General features: G+C 45.5%; 1 protein-coding gene across 9 annotated transcripts in view; it reads right to left on the bottom strand.

Moving 5' to 3' along the window:
* Positions 1-2,858: 2,858 nt before the first annotated feature.
* The window catches only part of DOCK6 (dedicator of cytokinesis 6), a 248,549-nt gene continuing 233,109 nt past the window's right edge, over positions 2,859-18,298 (bottom strand). For all 9 annotated transcript variants that reach the window (XM_068274305.1, XM_068274307.1, XM_068274306.1 and 6 more), the window contains 5 exons: positions 14,971-15,207; positions 14,711-14,854; positions 12,498-12,604; positions 9,594-9,761; positions 2,859-9,481 (listed from right to left, as the gene is read on the bottom strand). In XM_068274305.1, coding sequence (XP_068130406.1) covers positions 9,439-9,481; positions 9,594-9,761; positions 12,498-12,604; positions 14,711-14,854; positions 14,971-15,207 — 699 coding nt within the window. In that variant the 3' untranslated portion in view covers positions 2,859-9,438. The remainder of the gene's footprint in view (positions 9,482-9,593; positions 9,762-12,497; positions 12,605-14,710; positions 14,855-14,970; positions 15,208-18,298) is intronic.

Here is an 18,298-nt window from a genome sequence, read left to right as displayed (position 1 = left end):
AGCTCATAGCAGCCGATAACTGGCTGGAGAGCCAGGCAGCCAATAGGGAGAGCCACACAGCCTGCTTCTCACTCTGATTTGATGCAATGGGGTATCGGGTGGATCTTTCACTGTGTGATATGTGCTCCTATTCCTTAGATAGGTTTTGAGGCTCTGAATGCATGCATGTGCTATGCATGTTACAGGGCCAGAGTTAGGACACATACAACACTGGGATACCTCTGCGCGGTGTATGTGACTACGCAAATGATTTTATTCCTGTAACGAAGATCCCAGCTTTTAACTTAACTGTAGGGACAGCATTGATTGCTGCATGATTTTTGTGAATGGATTTGCATGAGTGTGGGGAAGTTCATTTTGACTGGTGCAGAGTATATTGTCTTGTCACTTAGGAGTTCACAATCAGAGGAGGACCACAATCTAATCCCTACCATAGTCATATGTCCATCATAGTCTAGGGCCAATTTAAGGGGAAGCCAATTTAGCCTGTCTGTATATTTTTGGGATGTGGAAAGCAACAGGATGGTCTGGAGGAAACCCGCAGTCAAAGGGAGAAAATACAAACTCTGTGCCCTGGCTGGGATTTAAACTGTCATTACTGATACCCCTCATTACTATGAATCACAGCTAGAGACAGGTACAGGTGAAACTTGGAACATTAGAATATTGTACAAAAGTCCATTTATTTCAGCAATGCAACATAAAAGGTGAAAATATACGAAATCTGAACCCTTTGCAGGTGTTTTGAATGAATTAGCAGATTAGAGTCTGACAAGTTGACCTAAAATATTGAACATTTTCACAATATTCTAATGGTGTGAGATTTTGATTTTTCATAAGCTGTATGCGATAATGATCAAAATTATAACAAAGGCTTGAGATATCTTGCTTTGCACGTATTGAGGCTATTTCATGTATCAGTGTCACATTTTAACCTCCCCGGCGGTCAATTAAATCCGCCAGGGAGGCAGCGCAGCACTATTTTTAAATTATGTAGCTAGCCTAGCGCTAGCTACATGATAGCCGCTGAGCAGCGGCGTCCCCCCACTCCCTCCGATCGCCTCCGGCGATCAGGCCCATCAGGAAATCCCGTTCTGGATTTCCTTTAGGGCTTCCCCCGTCGCCATGGCAACCGGCGTCATGACGTCAGAGGGAGTCCCGATCCACCCCTCAGTGCTGCCTGGCACCGATTGGCCAGGCAGCGCACGGGGTCTCGGGGGGGTGGGGGACGGACCCTTTAACGTGGCAGGTAGCGGCAAAGTGCTAGCTGTGTGTATAAAAAAAAAAATTATGCAAATCGGCCCAGCGGGGCCTGAGAAATTCTCCACAGCGGCTTACCCCGTGTCCAGCACGGGGTTACCGCTAAGGAGGTTAAGCACTTCCCCCACAAGGGTTTTAACCCTAATGGACCAAAGCAATTTTCACCCATAAGCCCTTCTCGCTTTCAGTCGCCAAGAACAATCACTACTTGTCGCAACAAAACGATCTATACCTTGATTTCCCCCCCCCCACCAATTAGGCTTAATTTGGGTAGTAAATTATGCTAAGACTTATTTTATTCTAAATGCATTTTAACAGGTATAATAGGGAAAAAAAATCATAATTTCTCAGTTTTTGGCTAAAAACGTGCTACTGTGACTAAAACCCACACGTTATTTGCCCATTTGTTATTACAACATTTAAATTATGTCCTGCCTAGTACAATGTATGGCGACAATATTTCATTTGGAAATAAAGGTGCATTTTTTCACTTTTTGCGTCAATCGTTAATTAAATGTAAAATGTTATTTTTTTCTATGTCATTTTTTTGTTCTACTAGATGTCATCATAATCACTGTCTCTATGCCCAGAGACAGTGATTTGTTACAATAAAGCTCATTGGCTTATCATTGAAGCTATGATCTTTACACATGGGCACTTTGATTGGTTCAGGGAAGTCTTCTTCCCTGAGCCGCGCTCTGGTGGTTCCGATGGGTAAGCGCATCGGATGGGGCAATCCTTCGGGGACAGTAGCAGTGGCGGGGAAAGACGTTTTGTAACGTCCTGTGGTCCATATAGAGCAGGGGTAGGGAACCTATGGCTCGGGAGCCAGATGTGGCTCTTTTAATGGCTACATTTGGCTCACAGACAAATCAGTTAGGGGTTGATTCACTAAGCTACACTGCTCAAGCAGCACAGTTTAGTGTGGCAGCGCAAGTAATATTTTCCGAGTAGTGCACGCTAATGCTGTAGTATGCACTACTAACTTACTTGTGCTACCCCAAAATGAATGGCTGCTCCAATTGTTCCACTCTAGACCCTGTCAGGTCCAGTGACTTTGTAAAACGAGATCCCTGCACTTTGATTGGCACAATAGGTTTCCTGTCACTTGACAGGCAGCCTATTGGGCCAAAGTGCAGGGATCTCGTCCTACAAAGTGAATCAACCCCCAAGTCAGCTAGCTAATTGTACAAGCTGTTAGTCGGTATTTCTCCTGCTTGGCTCTCGGGGAAATTGCTGATGTTGCTGAAATCCAAGAGAAGCTGAAGATGCGTCTGACACTTCCGCTGCCTGGCAGATTAACGATTTACACATCACCATGGCAACACGGACGTGAGCCCTACTGTCCCAGTTTGAAACGTATTGTATGGCTCTCACGGAATTACATTTTAAAATATGTGGTGTTATGACTCTCTCAGACAAAAAGGTTCCTGACTCCTGGTATAGAGGGACCAACAGGACATTTTAAAATGGTGGATGGGTGGGTAGTGGTTAAATTGAATTACTGAAATAAATGAACTTTTGCACTATATTCAGATTTTTACCTGTACACTGACTGTATAAAGTCGCGATTCTCCACAAGAAACCAAGTAAACATGTATTATCACAATAATTTTATTATAAAAAAAAAATGTGCATACACACTGGCAAAGTCAATATATACAGCAAAACAGAGAAGATGACACGAGGTGAGGCTGTGACACAACAATCCATTATGTGACAGCATTACAGACATACCGGCAGTGAGAACTACACAACAGCAGGACAGACGAGCAGTAGCATTGTACAGAAAATGTCTTGCATGGTGTACACATACATCCGGGTTTATGGGTAATGTGTAGAGCTCAGTACTCCATAACAACCAGAGTTCACTCTTCACTGGTCCCCTCATAGTACATGGAAACTTTGATCGCTGCTGGAATTCACTGCACTTCACAACTCAACTCTGCACTATTATTTGTATCTGTTGGGTCCATTTGCAGAAAGTGGAACAACAGAGAAATAGCAACAGTCCAATCCGGGGTAACCAATCAGAGGCTTGTAATCCAAGCTCAGATGAAGCCTTGGATCTGACTGGCTGCCCTAGGTAACCCTTTCATCTTCTTGTGCCACAGGGTTGATATCTGAGGCCCTGTATGACGGTGTGGGGCAAATATGAGAGGGTTGAAAGAAGACAAAAGATTTTTCAAAACCAGCATAAGGATAATAGAAGCTGGTGCAAAAGTGGAGCAGATGCCGAGTTGAAGGGTTCTGATTGGTCGCTCTGAGTAACTGCTCCCCTTCTGCACCAAGTTTATTTCCTATACTGGACTTGATACATTTGCCCTGTGCAGTTTAGTGTAAACCAGACACCAGCTGCCTGCTACTAGAGGATAGACAATGGAAGCCACATCTAAAGCAGTCCTGAAGTGAAAATTAAAACAAAAACACTTAGGTACCTCAGTAGTACCTCTGGATAGACTGAGAGACAAATCTCTCTCTGATTGAATCTATACAGAGAGAGATCTGTTGGCTGTCCATACACCGCAGGCCGATTCCCGCTCGATTATAGCATGAAATCTCTTGGGAATCGGCCTTGTGGTCTCGCCTTTGCTGCTGACCCCCCGAATGTTAATATGCCCCCTCCGGTGCCCGTGCATTCAGAACTCGCCTGTTCCAGCTGCTCCTGTTTCCCCATTCGCCAGCCAAATGGCTGCCCCGTCGCGATACCACACCGCGATTGATCACGTAGACCCAAGATTTCCCAGTATGCACAATCGATATTGATATATTTAACTTTACTGTTTCAAAACTGGGTTCCTCTATAACTTTTGGACTCTGCGTGAGTTGAACAGGTTTCCTCAGGCCATTAACGTGGCCTTGGACAAGCATATCCGGACTAAGCATGCGCGAGTAAGGTCAACCACCACTGATCACTGTAAGAGCGCTTCTTCTTACTAAACATGCACAGATCATCCTGCCACATGCCCACACCAGATGTGCTTGTCCATGGAAGCCCTCACGGCCAGAAGATGAAGAGAAAACCAGCGCTGGAATGGTAGGACCCAGGAGGCCTTTGGACTGCCCAGGGGCTTCCACTACTGACACAAGCGGAGGAGAGAGACGCCCAGGGTTATGATAAAACTATGTTAAAAACCAAATAAATTAGAAAAATGCATGAGGTGGCTTACCTCAATCAAGACCAATTCATATAAACTATGAACTTTATTATGCACTGGCAATGCATTTCGAGGGGCCGTGCCAACTTCCTTTAGGCCGATTAAAGTTCCCAAAAAGTGATTTCGGCCAAGACTTGAGAACCTCTACTGAGACAAGTATTTAACTTTTGTTTTATCTGTCACTTCAGGATTGCTTTTTAAGTTAGTTACTAGAAGCAACATAAATACTTCCCTTTAGCCCAGCGTTTCCCAAGATGGTCCTCGCAGGCCACCATCGGTGCAAATTTTGCAGGTAACCTCACACAAGCACAGGTGGGGTATTTAGTGTCTCAGCTGTGTGGATTAAATGGATCTCCACAGGACATGTACTGCTGGTGGGCCCTGTGGACAGATCTGGTAAACGCTGCTTGAGAGCCATTAAGTAAATGTAATCTTGGAGGCACCATCCCAGTTACATAACCCATCATTTAGAATTATGCCCATGGATGGCCAAATCTGACATTAGCCTGGTGGGCCACAGGCCCATGTGTGACAGACAGATGGGGTGACACATTGAGAGCCAAGCACCTTATCACCATGTGAATCTCACATTCATGTCCTATACAGGACAATAACACGTGTTTTTTTGGTTGTGCTCAGAGCATTTGCTTCCCCACAGTCAATGTGAACACGTCATGGTTTATCTATAAAAACTCACAAAAAGGTAAACTATATACACTGCCATTAAAATGCCCACAGAAAAATGTAGAGGATTTAGAAAGGTTGATGTTTTGGTGCCTGAGTAGGGACAGGCAGCATTTCCCTGAGACTCCTGGAAAATATAGACAATACAAAATGAGCGTATGGTAACCATGGATATCTTGGGGATACCGTCAGTCAAAACAATCAGATTTTCCAATATTAGTTGCTGCTGAAGTAATATTCAAATGTCTACCTTTCCTGTAGAGGCAAAGTTTGGTCCAATGGTGTTTCAACAATATTCTTAGTGGTTTTTATAAATGGTATGAATATGCAACATACAGCAGAGAATAATAAAAAACTGACCCTGTGGATCCATGCATAGGAATCCACTTTTATATTCAGAAATAGAAGTGTTTAATAAGAAAGACCTATGCTACATTTCTTACTCTAAACATTGTTTCTCCTGTGTTATCCAGCCACATGGAAGTCACCCAGGCCAGTTACTGACTCCCACCTGATACTTCCTCCCTGTCTTCTCTCCATCTAGACAGCATGAGTCATAAGAAGGGAGGGGTGAGGAGTGATCCTGTGTAAGTCAGCAAGTTCAGCTGGGACTGGAGTACTTAGTAGTTGACTTGAACTTCTGGATTTTCATATGGCTGAATAATACCGAAAGACTTCTCACCGAAACACAGCAGATGTGAGGGAGAAAAAGTTAGACTAGAGATGACTCTTATGGGGCCTCCCTCTGACCTCGCTTTCTTCTAAAGGAGCAAAAGAAGGAATTGGTATCAGGTAGGAAAGGAGAGGCCACTCACACAGAAATCTTAGAATCAGATTTTCAGGATATAGTGGAACATCTAAGAATAATAAGAATATTAGGCTACTGTGTTTCATTCTGGCCTCAAGAAAGCAATACAGTAGAATCCCTTCATAGTAAACACCAAGGGCCAGGGCAAAGTAGTTTACTATATCAGAAATTGTCATACTATAGTACTGTATCTTAATTGGGAGCCATTGTTTTTTATTTTCAATGCTTCAGCAAGCGAGCACAGACAGTGTCTAAGCCGGATCAAAATAAATAGTGCTCAATATGTAGGGATGTGCATGCAATAATCATGTAACTAATTGCACAGGAAGTATAGGTCTCGCCAGTTCATGCAGGTACAGTAATTATAGTGTGCTCCTCTGTCTACATGTCTGTGCAGCCTGGATGATGCTGTAGCATCGCAGCCATGCACAAGCAAGTCACAGATGACAGGCAATTCCCTCAGTAATCAGGCAGCAGCTTACACAGGAAGCATAGGTCTCACAGGCTGGGGATTTTGAGGTTATCCAAGCAGGCCCAGAGTAGCATGCAGATAGTGAGCAGGCTACAAGTGGCTGTCAGCCCGCCCACGGCTCATGGGTCTCTGATTGACATATGACGCATACGCTCGTCGACTTTCCACTATAGCCAGTTGCAGAATTTGGCCGGGGCCAAAAAAACAGGTTTACTATAACAGAAGTTGTATTATATCCAGATTTACTATAACAGGCGTTATAATTGTGTTTGGCCAGGACCTACACATTTAGTTTACCTGAAGTTTTACTCTTATCAGAGTTTACGATAAAGAGATCATACTGTACTATCCTACTTTTTGTGACTGGAGATATTGAATTCAATAGGTGACTTTATGGACAAATAGAGAAGCTTAGATCACTTTACTACTGCCTCTCCATGGCAACTACAATGGCTCTTGCCAGTTCCATGAAGATTTGACAACCATACCAATCTCAGGATTACCACCTGACAGTTTGTCCCCTGATATAGTCCTTCTGACATACAGTTTTCACAAACAGTATCCCCTAATCAATATTCCTTTACCATACGCTCCATTTGTAGTGCCTTGGTCAGTGACAGGTTTGCTTTAAAGCCATCATTGCTATTCCTGCAATTTAGAGACCCCAAACTGGCAACCAATTTTTTTTCAGGATTGATACGTTTTTTTCAGAAACAAAGCTGGTTAAGAATTTGCTAGGAACCAGTGACACTTCTATATACTATGATGTCACTAGCTTCTAAACTGCAAAATGGCCGCCTCCCACACTAGAGAAGGTACTCCACAATTAGCTTCATCTTCACGCAGCTGAAATCAGCCTGTAGGTGGGCTTCCGCAATACACCAGAAGGCTGCCTGTTGGTTCAATATCGCTGCCTCTACTGTGTGTAGGGCGTGTCCACATTTTGTGGTATTTTTAAACGCAAATGCATCAATCAAACAGCCAGAGACACTCATGAGGTGTTTTAGGTATAACAGGAAGCAATGAAGTGAATGCCAAGATAAACATCCAATCGTGCACATGGTAAATTAAGGTGCAGGAACATCCATGTGTGTGATTGGACATCTGAAGTGAATAAAGTGTCTCGTATTCACAGCTCATTTCCTTTCGTAATTACACTCTACATTTTTTGTCAGTAAAAATGGAGGACGCGAACGTCATCCTATGAGAAGCCCTTAAGCTTTGTACAGACGCCAGATCAGGGGTGCCCATTGTGTCAATCACAATTTACCAGAAGATCACAAAGGACTAATGGGCAGATCATCAATGCACGCTGAGAGAAGCAGAGTGCTGCACACTGACAGAGCAGCGCCGGACGGTGGCCATGGTGAAAAAGTCTGTGGCCCCTCCCTTCCAGTAGTACATGCAGCAACAGCCAATGAGGGCAGCAATAGAGTCTGTGGCTCCACCTAACACAGTTCCCACAGGCTTGTTTAGGAGGAGCTGCTGTTGACATTTTTGGTAGCGGCCACGCAGTCAGAAGTCCCGGACTAAAGAGCCTGAGGGAAGCGGTAAAGAGGGCAGGGGGTGAGTATCTGACCTTACTTTATAGGTGCCCACCATTGACTCTGCATTACAATGTGGGGTAACTTTTTTTCAGGGGGACTGTCTGCATACACATGTTTGTGAATGAGGATTGGGTGGGGGAGGGGGGAGAGAGGGGGTTTTGGAGATGGGGGGTGGTAGGGATGACTTTGGCTCGGTAGTCTGAAGTACCTCAAAAAAGTGTGGGAACCCCCGCGCTACATAGTAGAATCCTGAGTTCAGGATTCCACTACCCTCACTCTGATTTGCAGTCCTTGAGTCTCAGGAAACAAGTCTTAACCATTACTAGAGAGGGTCAATGTATTATTCATCTCTCCCTGAGAGGACTCAAAGAGGATCACAATCTGATCAGGTGACTGACTTGTAGGTCACGCCCCACTTGTTCCTGTTTCAGTCTTCGCAGTAAGCAGAAGTTAGACATGATCACATGACTGCAAATAACCAGAGAGTTACAATCCAGTCACCTGACCAAACCTGATAACATGCTGTTTCCAGTAGAGTATTGTACAAATGCTGTTTCCACGAATCCTCTTTCGAGACAGTTTCTTAGAATAAACCAATCAGGTCTGTCTGGAACCAATCAGGCTTCAGCGTTCAGTACAGGAACACAAAGGAGAGCCTGTCTTGCTTTCTGTGACCAATGGGAGGTTGTGCTGCCTTTACACACATCAGTATGTGACAGACTTTTCACCACGGCCTGATGTTGCCAGAAATTCATTTTACACGCTTTCCTCAGAGATTCTTTTAGCTGCATTGGCATATGTAGCTTCCTAGATCAGATTTTTACCTTTAACCGTCCAGCCTTGTCTGACGTTACCGCCGTATTAAGCTTGTAGAATCCGTTTTAACTATTTTTGTGGTGTCAATATTCCAAAAGACAACTGAAGTGAGAGTTATATGAAGGCTGCCATATTAATTTCCTTTTAAACAATACCAGTTACCTGGCAGCCCTGCTGATCTGTTTGGCTGCAGTAGTGTCTGAATCACACCAGAAACAAGCATGCAGCTAATCTTGTCAGATCTGACAATAATGTCAGAAACACCTGATCTGCTGCATGCTTGTTTAGGGTCTATGGCTAAACGTATTAAAGGCAGAGGATCAGCAGGACAGCCAGGAATTGTTTAAAGGGAAATAAATATGGCGGACTCCATATCCTTCTCCCTACAGATGCCCTTTAAGTCATTTTCACAGGATTCCCGTATTCACTTTAAAAACAAAAGGCCCTTCAGAGATTGGCATTAGGTCCTTCCTTTCTCCATTTCTCTCAGTCCTTCCTCTGACCCTCTCCTCCGTATCTCTAGCTATAGCTCCTAAATCACCCAGGGACTGAGCTAGAGGCGTTAGCAGCATAAACGTTTGTAAAATCCACATCATTGTGTCCTGCTGCCACTGATGCCCTGGGCTGTGCTGGCAGTGACAACGCTGCTGCCCTCTAGTGGCGAGTCTGGAAGGCAACACTTTGGTCCTCTTATTAGGCTTCAATTCTTCTCAGGCTTGTCCGTGTCAAGGAGTCCCTGTAATAAAGCGGACAACACGTGATTACATCATGCTTCTTGTGAATGTAAATATGTTTCATCATTGCCTAAGGGTAGATCTCTTGGGTAGTGGGACATGTAATAAACATACCTGGCACTGGTGTGGGGGAGCAGATCTGTGTACAGCTGGGGGATCCGGCGGGACGTTAAGGGACTGAGAGCTTCTCTGAGGCGCTGGTAATTCTTCTCTAGCTCCCGGTGATACTCCCGCTGGTCTGGACCTATCAAGGTTTTGTTTTTCCGCAAGGCATCCTCACATCTAGACAAGGCAACCAACATTGTACAAACCATCAGTCTACTGCTGGTCCCGCCTCTTTAATCACCATTCCCACCTTGCCTAACCCCCTGGCCTAATCTGGAGTCTGGTGTTTCAGCTGTGGTAACTTGTGTAACATAAATGTCCTCTTATCCTTTCACTATTTCCTCTTTGTACTCTCTATCTTCTCACTATTCCTTCCTTGTTCACTTATCTTCTCACTGTCTTCTCGTCCTCTCATATTTCCTTTGATATTCTATATCCCATCCTTGTCCTCTTATCCTTTCACTATTTACTCTTTGTGCTCTTTGGGCTTGATTCACAAAGCGGTGCTAACTGTTAGCACGCCTGTGAAAACCCCCTTAGCACGTGTAAAACTTTACGCACGCACTGCACAGAGTGCAGGGCGCTCCGCGCGAAGTGCCCATTAAAGCCTAGGGCCTGGGACTTAGCGCGCGCATAAGACTTTGCGCACGCAAAACTTTGCGCGCGGTACTTAGCGTGCGATCTGATTGAGAAATCTGGTGCTAACTTACTTAGCACGTCTAAAGACTTTAGACGTGCTAAGTAGGTTAGCACCGCTTTGTGAATCAAGCCCTTTATCTTTGAACAATTTCTTCCTTGTCCACTTATCTTCTCACTACCCTTATTCTTTTTATTCTTTGTCCCTACCTTCTCCTCTTATCTTCTTAATTTCCCTTCCTTGCCCGCTATCTTCTCACTATCACTTCTTCATCATCTTATCTTCTAAATATTGTCTTTTCTAAATATACATTCATTGTCCTATCTTTTCCTCGCATGTTCCTCTTCTCACTGATCTCTCCTCAATACTCCTCTTCCTTGTACCCATAGTAAAAGAGTTCTTAAAGTAAAAAGACAGAGCATGCCAGGACTGGGCGGCCTCAATGTTAAATACTTACTTGATCCCCGTACTTCATTCAGGCAGGTGGTTGTTGGCCCCCCCCCCCCCCCAATCAGAATTGAAGCTGTGGCGTGTTTTTTCCAGGAGCGTCATCAATTTAGATTAGGGGCGAGTGCCCTGTGGGGGCGATTTCAGGCAAGTCTGCTCTCGGGTTTTTTATCCTAGCTGGTAAGTGTCCTAATTTGGATGCGCTCATTGCATGGTTAGGATGCAGTAGCATCCACCGTAAGCGTAGGGTCCCCTCAAGGGGTTTGGCCTTGTTGTGGCAGAGGGGCTTACCCCACTTTCTGGGGGTATGCGGCACCAACAAATCTCGAAGACAGAGCAGAGGTCCATTTAAAGTTTGTTATGTGTGGCCCAGCCACTTGCTCCTCATGTGCTAGTTACTAGCCAGATCTGAGCAGCTACCATTTGTGTTTTGTGACTGTCATCACCTATTGCACATTTTTTCAAATCTCGCCCAAGGCTCTGGCCACCCCCATCTGCGTTGCCACTGCAGCTGAGGCCTCGCTGGGGGCGGGCTGCAGCAATGCAGGTGGAGCTTTCTCATGAGTTTCGATAGACTTTTAAAACATGGGCACGACAGTACTACCGAGGAGAGAGACAGAGAGTCACCTGTGTCCCAATTACATTGGACCAGGTAACGTATTTGGGATCCCCAATCCTGCAGCATTAAAGGGAACCCGAGGTGAGAGGGATATGGAGGCTGCCATATTTATTTCCTTGTAAACAATGCAAGTTGCCTGGCAGCCCTATTGACCTTCTGGCATAAGTAGCGTCTGAGTCAAAACCCTGGAACAAGCATATGGCTAATCCAGTAAAACCTCAGTCAGTTGAGTCAGATTACCTGATCTGCATATGCTTGTTCAGGGTCAATGGCTAAAAGTATTAGAGACACAGGATCAGGAGGCCAGCCAGGCAACTAGTATTGTTTAAAATGAAACAAATATGGCAGCCTCCATATCCCTCTCACCTCAGGTTCCCTTTAAAGCGAACCAGAGCTGAAAACAATAAAGATTTTATACATACCTGGGGCTTCCTCCAGCCCCATACACGCTGATCGATCCCACGCCGCCGTCCTATTCTGCCCGCAGCTACGAGAACCGGCTAAGCGCTGATCCGCCAGTCGGAGCCATTCTAAGCGTAGCAGAGGTGCGCTCTTTGTGTATCTCTGCAGGAGTGTATGGAGAGATACGTAGAGGGCGCACTTCTCCTGCGTAGCCGGCTCCGATGACGTCAGCGATGAGAGCCCGTTCTCGTAGTTGCGGCCAGCGGTGGACGGCAGCGTGAGATCGATCCGTGCATATGGGGCTGGAGGAAGCCCCAGGTATGTATAACTTCTTTTTCAGTTTTTCTTATATAGTTATTCTCTGATTCCCTTTAAGACAGTACCTGGCATGACAGGCTATGTCTTTTTATACTGGAGGTAGTGTCCAGTCCCCGTTCTCCTCTCTACTGCTTCCTCGCGTACGAGAGGAATCTGCGCGGGAGACTTGGGCGCAGGATACAGCGGTATATGGCTGATCCTGCTAGAGCACAAGTCCCGGCCGTATCAAATACTATTCCCCCTCCAGGCCGCCATGGATGGTGAGGAATGAAATAATTTGGCTTCCAGCAATTGCTGTAAGCCGAATTATTGTGTTTTAAAAGTAACTTCAGTTCCGTTTTCTGACGGCGCCGAAGTTACTCCCGGTGCGCCCAAGTCTCCTGTGCTGGATTCACTGTGTTCGGCTTCCTCTACTATCACTCTCACTTACTTTCTAAGTGCCTTAGTACTGAACGACTACCAAGTCACTGTGCCCTGACTATGAACCCACCTCTTGGTGAAGTCTCTGAAGCAGAGTCTCAGCTTGTTGTGCTGTCTGTAGAGTCGGGGGTCCTCAGGTATCTCCGATAGGAACACTTGCGCCACCTCCAGGGGACCCTAGTACAAACATGGTATAAACAACACCTCCAATGTAAAGTCAAGTTCATCCTAAAAGATTATTGTAGCCCTGTTACTATAGCATGTAGATCAGGGGTGTCAATCTCAAATACAAAGTGGGCCAAAATTGAACACTGGGACCTAGTCGCGGGCCAACCTTAATGTCTACTGGCCACCTTATAAAGTTCCCTGGTGTCTAATGGCCCCTCCTCTCCCAACCCCTTTACAGTTCCCTGGTGTCTATTGGTCCTCCCCCCTACACAGTTTCCTAGTAGTTAGTGCTTTCCCCCTACCTCCCCCAAATGGCTTCCCTGGTGTCCTAGGGCTTCACCTCCAGTATAGCTTCCCTGGTGGTCTAGAATGGGCCAAACATAATGTAAAGAGGGGAAACCACTTGAGGGCCAAATTTAATGGCTCTGAGTGCCAGATTTGGCCTGCGGGCCGGAGTTTGACATGTATGATGTAAATCAAAGAATGCCAAATCCCTTACAATCTGCTCAATGCGTTTAGAAAGCAGAGCACTTTACTTTTCATTACATTGCCAACATTGGCACAAGTATTTAGCAGGGTTGTGGAGTCGGAGTTGGAGTCAGAGCAATTTTGGGTACCCGGAGTCGGTGATTTCATAAACTAAGGAGTCGGAGTTGGATGATTTTGTACAAAATCCACAGCCCTGGTGAGTATTAGACAAAGGAGTCGGAGTCGAGGATTCTGAGCCATTTTGGGCACCCGGAGTCAGAGTTGGTGGTTTCAGCTGAGGAGTCGGAGTTGGAAGATTTTTGTACCGACTCCACAGTCTATGAAACCACCAACTCCAACTCCACAGTATTTAGACCCAGTAGCTGCCACCAGAAATGTAGCGGTGGCTGGACAGTGTAATGCGGTGGCTGGACAATGTAATGGTTAAGGGCTCTGCCTCTGGCACAGGAGACCTGGGTTCGAATCTTGGCTCCTGTTCAGTAAGCCAGCACCTATTCAGTGAGCAAGTCTCCCTAACAGTGCTACTGCTTATAAGGCACGTCCTAGTGGCTGCAGATCGGTCTCTGAGTCTACCAGGAGAAAAGCATTCTGTGACCGTGTCTTGATCCTTCTCGCTCTAGTAAAAATCCTAGAATAATCCTAACATTTGTATGGCGCTTTTCTCCTGTTGGACTCAAAGCGTTCAAGAGCTGCAGCCAGTAAGTGTTAGGGAGACTTGCCCAATGACTTCTTACTGAACAGGTACTGACTCTAACCAAGATGCAAACCCTGGTCTCCCATGTCACAGGCAGAGCCCTTAACCAGTACACTTTCCAGCCACTAATGTGAGATGTTTCTACAGATTGTTTGGGTCCTTCTAAGGTAAAATTATTTGATTTGACAGCTCGCTATTGATCAAATGCTGGATGTACCAAAGCTAACCTTCTTGACAGCAGAGTAAGGCTTGGAACCCACAAGAGGCATTTCAGACACGCTTTGGAATCACTAGGAAAAGCCCTAGCCTAGGCTAATGAAAGTGATTGCACAGAAGTGATTACGATTTCCCCAAATCAATGGTCCTGCAGCATTTTTGGAGCGATTGCCCTTCAATGCAACATATTTTACTACCCAGAACAAAAAAAAAAAAAAAAAAAAAAAGGGAAATAACTCATTTCAATTGCAGTACAAATCACCCGCATTATATTAAAAAATGTTTTAACTCTTAAAACTGCCATGGACATCTTTAAGTGTTTTGTGTTTTCGCATCCGTTCTTCACGGAAGTCTAAAGGCAGTTTAGTACAAAATGACTTCCACCTGCAGCCACTTTATCGCTTCATATTTCTGTAGCATGGATGTCTAATAGGCATTTATAGTACGGGTAATCTCAGACTTACGAACGTCCAACTGACGAATGACCCAATACCATCGTGATGACGTAATTTCTGCGTAGGGGAAGTTTGCAGGAGCAGCTTTAAACTTCCCCCGAGTTCCGGCACACACAGTACTTTATTTGTAATACTGTACAAAAATGTGCATCCAAGTACTCTGCCACAATTTTGGATTACCCCAAGGAGGTTTTTCAGTTACTTTCATATTCAGCTTATTAACAATATCAACAGTATCTCATAACCCTATACTCCAATCACCTGGTTGACCGTTGTCCCTACACAACCCTGGAGCACCATCTGCAGCATCTTGGCATCAGCTGGCTCCTGGTGGGTAGCAAATGCCAGCTCCTGTGTTTTCTTCTGCATGTCTTCAATGGCAACCTCAACTGGTATTAATACCACCTAGCAAAACACAAACCAATAAATATATCAGTTATCAACTTCAAGTAGTTCTAACCAGTTCTCCTGATGTTAGGCCTTTCTCTCTCTGCCAGGGTGGATGAGCCGTCCTTGCTTACCTCCTCTCGATGCACCACATTCACACGAGTCTTGATGTAGGGGAAGGCATGTGACGTGGTGAGGACTGTCTTGCGCTTGTACTGCTCATGAAGGTCCCCGTGTGCCCGGCCGTCCAGTGTGAAAGGAGTACAGAACAGGAACGTCCGTAGGTTGTAGTTCTTATCGAAGTAGGTGACCCGATCCTTCAGCTCGTAGGTGTCAAAGTACGGCTCTACGTAGGTGATTTGGATGTAGGCCTGGAATCAGGAAAATCATGAAGACACCAACAGGAACTTAGGAAGTTTGTAATTCCAAGACAAAACTGATGGACAGACTTCTTTATATCTTTCCTCACAGGAATAATAAGGGGTACATACTTAGTAAGACTAAAGTGAACATGCCTGTCAGGTTCATCTGCTCACAAATTTCAACAGTTGTATTTCAGTGGACAGCAAAGTCCCTTGGACAGCTATATGTTACGTTACCACCTGCCTTGTTAAAGGGGGACCCTGTGAGGCATCTGGAACAATTGGCGGTTACTTATATGTGGATAATGGCACAATAAAGGTATGCTTATCTGATAAGTGGTATGCTGACAATACTTAGACTTACTGGACTGCTATAGGGGATGGGGTTTTGTTGACATCATCAGAGTGCCCTTTATTAAAGAACCATGATTGCAAACAAAATTTAAAGTGGACCTCTACCGCAAGTTACAGTTAGTGTCAGGGACAGTAACTCTACAGGTTATGATACATCATGATAGCAATTGTACTTCCTTAACACCCTTGGCCACACTAAGCCTTATAAGGCAAAGGCTCCTCCCCTTTGTGAAATAACGCCATGGTGTCTTTTTTTGGAGGCAGCTTTACCTCCTCCGCCACCAGCCTCCAGCACTATGGCGTAATCATGTGAGATTTCCTATATCCTTAAAGAGGAATCTCTTAATGACCCAGCAGGCTACAGAGATGGAGGAGTTAGTCGCAGCTGGAGTGTTATTCCACAAAGGGGGCAGGACCTTCGCCTTATATGGCGTACCCTGGGAGGGGAGTGACTACAATTACCACCATTATAATGTATTATGTCCCATAGAGCTTGCTGACACTAACTGTAACTTACGCTGGGGGTCCACTTTAAAATACATACTGTACATACAAGATGTAACCCCACCCACCTCTAGCACAGTTAAGCATATAAATGAGTGCATTGCACATGTTCAGAGAGTTCATTTGGTAGCTAGTGAAAGGTGCTTTTAATTTCCTTTTTTTCCCCATTTAGTTGACTCTTGGGTTTTTGGATTAGTTTCCACTAGACTGCTTATAAAAACTGGCATTTTGCATGGTAGAGTAGGACTCACCAGAATGGGGACACTTTGGCGCAGTTGGTGAGCTTAGGCGCGTTAAAGCGTAACCAAGAGCCCCTGTCACTGTTTTCCTGTTGTGTGCTGCAGCCCCCCTATATTTACATACAAGATGTACATTTGCCCAGAGCAAAATGCACTGCTACTAAAAAAAATAGGTAGTTTTGGACTAATCCAGCTCCTCATAAGAACTTTCTGATCGACATTTGTGCAGTCCAATTGCCAAAATAGTGCACAAAGTAATAGTACAGATAAATATTGTATAGATACTTACTAACGAGTGCTGCTGTAAAGAATAAAGGAAATACTGAGAGTCCCCTCTTCAGCCTCCCCTGTAAAAGGGGCCTAAAGGTTTTTAGGAGCCGTTTATAGCATTTTCTTGCGTTTGTATTTTCTTTGTTCTCAACATTTAAAAATCACATAATTCTCCCTTTAAAGGGAACCTGTACTGAGTAAAATTATTTAAAATAAACACATGAGGTAACTTCAAATGAACATTACATAGTTACCTTGCAATCAGTTCCTCTCAGAAGCGCACCATTTTCTTCTTACAGTGATCCCTTCCAGTTCTGACAACATTTTGTCAGAACTGAAATATATCAGTTGCTGTCAGTTATTTATCAGTTGCTGTCAGTTATAGCTGAGAGGACAACTGATGTGCCAGGTAATGTCCATGTTTCCCTATGGCTCAAGTGGGGGATGTTACAGTTAACAGTGTGCTGACCAGAAAGCGGTTATGGGGTAATGGCCATTTTCAAAATGGAGGACGGAGAATTCCCTTGATCACAGTGGACAAACAGGACGCGGGACAGGAGAAAGAGATTGAGGCGTAGACTACACAGGAGGCAAGTATGACTTGTGTATGTTTATTTTGACTTAATTTTCAGTTCAGGTTTTCGTTAACCACTTGAGGACCCACCCTTTACTCCCCCTTAAGGACCAGCGCTGTTTTAGCTAATCTGTGCTGGGTGGGCTGTGAAGCCCCCAGCACAGATCAGGGTGCAGGCAGAGCGACCAGATCGCCCCCCTTTTTTCCCCACTAGGGGGATGATGTGCTGGGGGGGTCTGATCGCTCCTGCCTGCCTGGGTGTTGCGGGGGGGGGGGGGGGGCACCTCAAAACCCCCCTCCGCGGCGAAATTCCCCCCCTCCCTCTACTCCCTCCCTTCCCCGGAGATCCAAGGCTGCACAGGAACGGATCTGTCCTGTGCAGCCTCTAACAGGCTCCTGCCTGTCATGTGACAGCGATCCCCGGCCGCTGATTGGCCAGGGATCGCTGATCTGGTACAACGCTGCTACTGTTAGCAGCGTTGTACAAATGTAAACAAAGCGGATTATTTTTCCGCTTGTGTTTACATTTAGCCTGCGAGCCGCGATCGGCGGCCCGCAGGCTAGTCACGGAGCCCTCCGCCGTGAATTGACAGGAAGCAGCCGCTCTCGCGAGCGGCTGCTTCCTGATTAATTAGCCTGCAGCTGGCGCCGCAGAACTGCGTCGCTGGTCCTGCAGCTGTCACTTTGCCGACGCACGGTATGAGTGCGCAGTCAGCAAGTGGTTAAGGGCCCTTTTCCACTAGCTGTGATGGCAGCAGTTTTGCTGATCGCAAGAGCGCCATGATTTACATTTAAATTGCGGTGCTCATTTCCCACTAGTGTGAGTCGTTTTTCCCCCCCAGACACAACTGCCAGCTTGCTTGGTTCTTATCGCGATTGCACTGCATCCCTAAAAAGCTACGGCGCAAACGGCGGCAAGTGGACATTGCTGCTTATGCGATTGCAACTCATGCAATCTCAGATGCAATTAGCATTGGAAAAGAGACCTAAAGCACACCTGAAGTAAGAAGCACACGGAGGCTGCCATATTTATTTCATTTTGAACAATCCCAGTTGCCTGGCAGTCCTGCTGATCTCTTTAGCTGCAATAGTGTCTGAATCATACCTGAAACAAGCAAGTTGCAAATCCAGTCAGACTTCAGTCAGAACATCTGATCTG

The sequence above is a fragment of the Hyperolius riggenbachi genome, chromosome 3 (assembly GCF_040937935.1).
Source record: "Hyperolius riggenbachi isolate aHypRig1 chromosome 3, aHypRig1.pri, whole genome shotgun sequence".
NCBI classification, from domain to species: Eukaryota; Metazoa; Chordata; class Amphibia; order Anura; family Hyperoliidae; genus Hyperolius; species Hyperolius riggenbachi.
The sequence above is the reverse complement of the archived record's forward strand: the minus strand, read 5'-3'. Positions and strand labels throughout refer to the sequence as shown.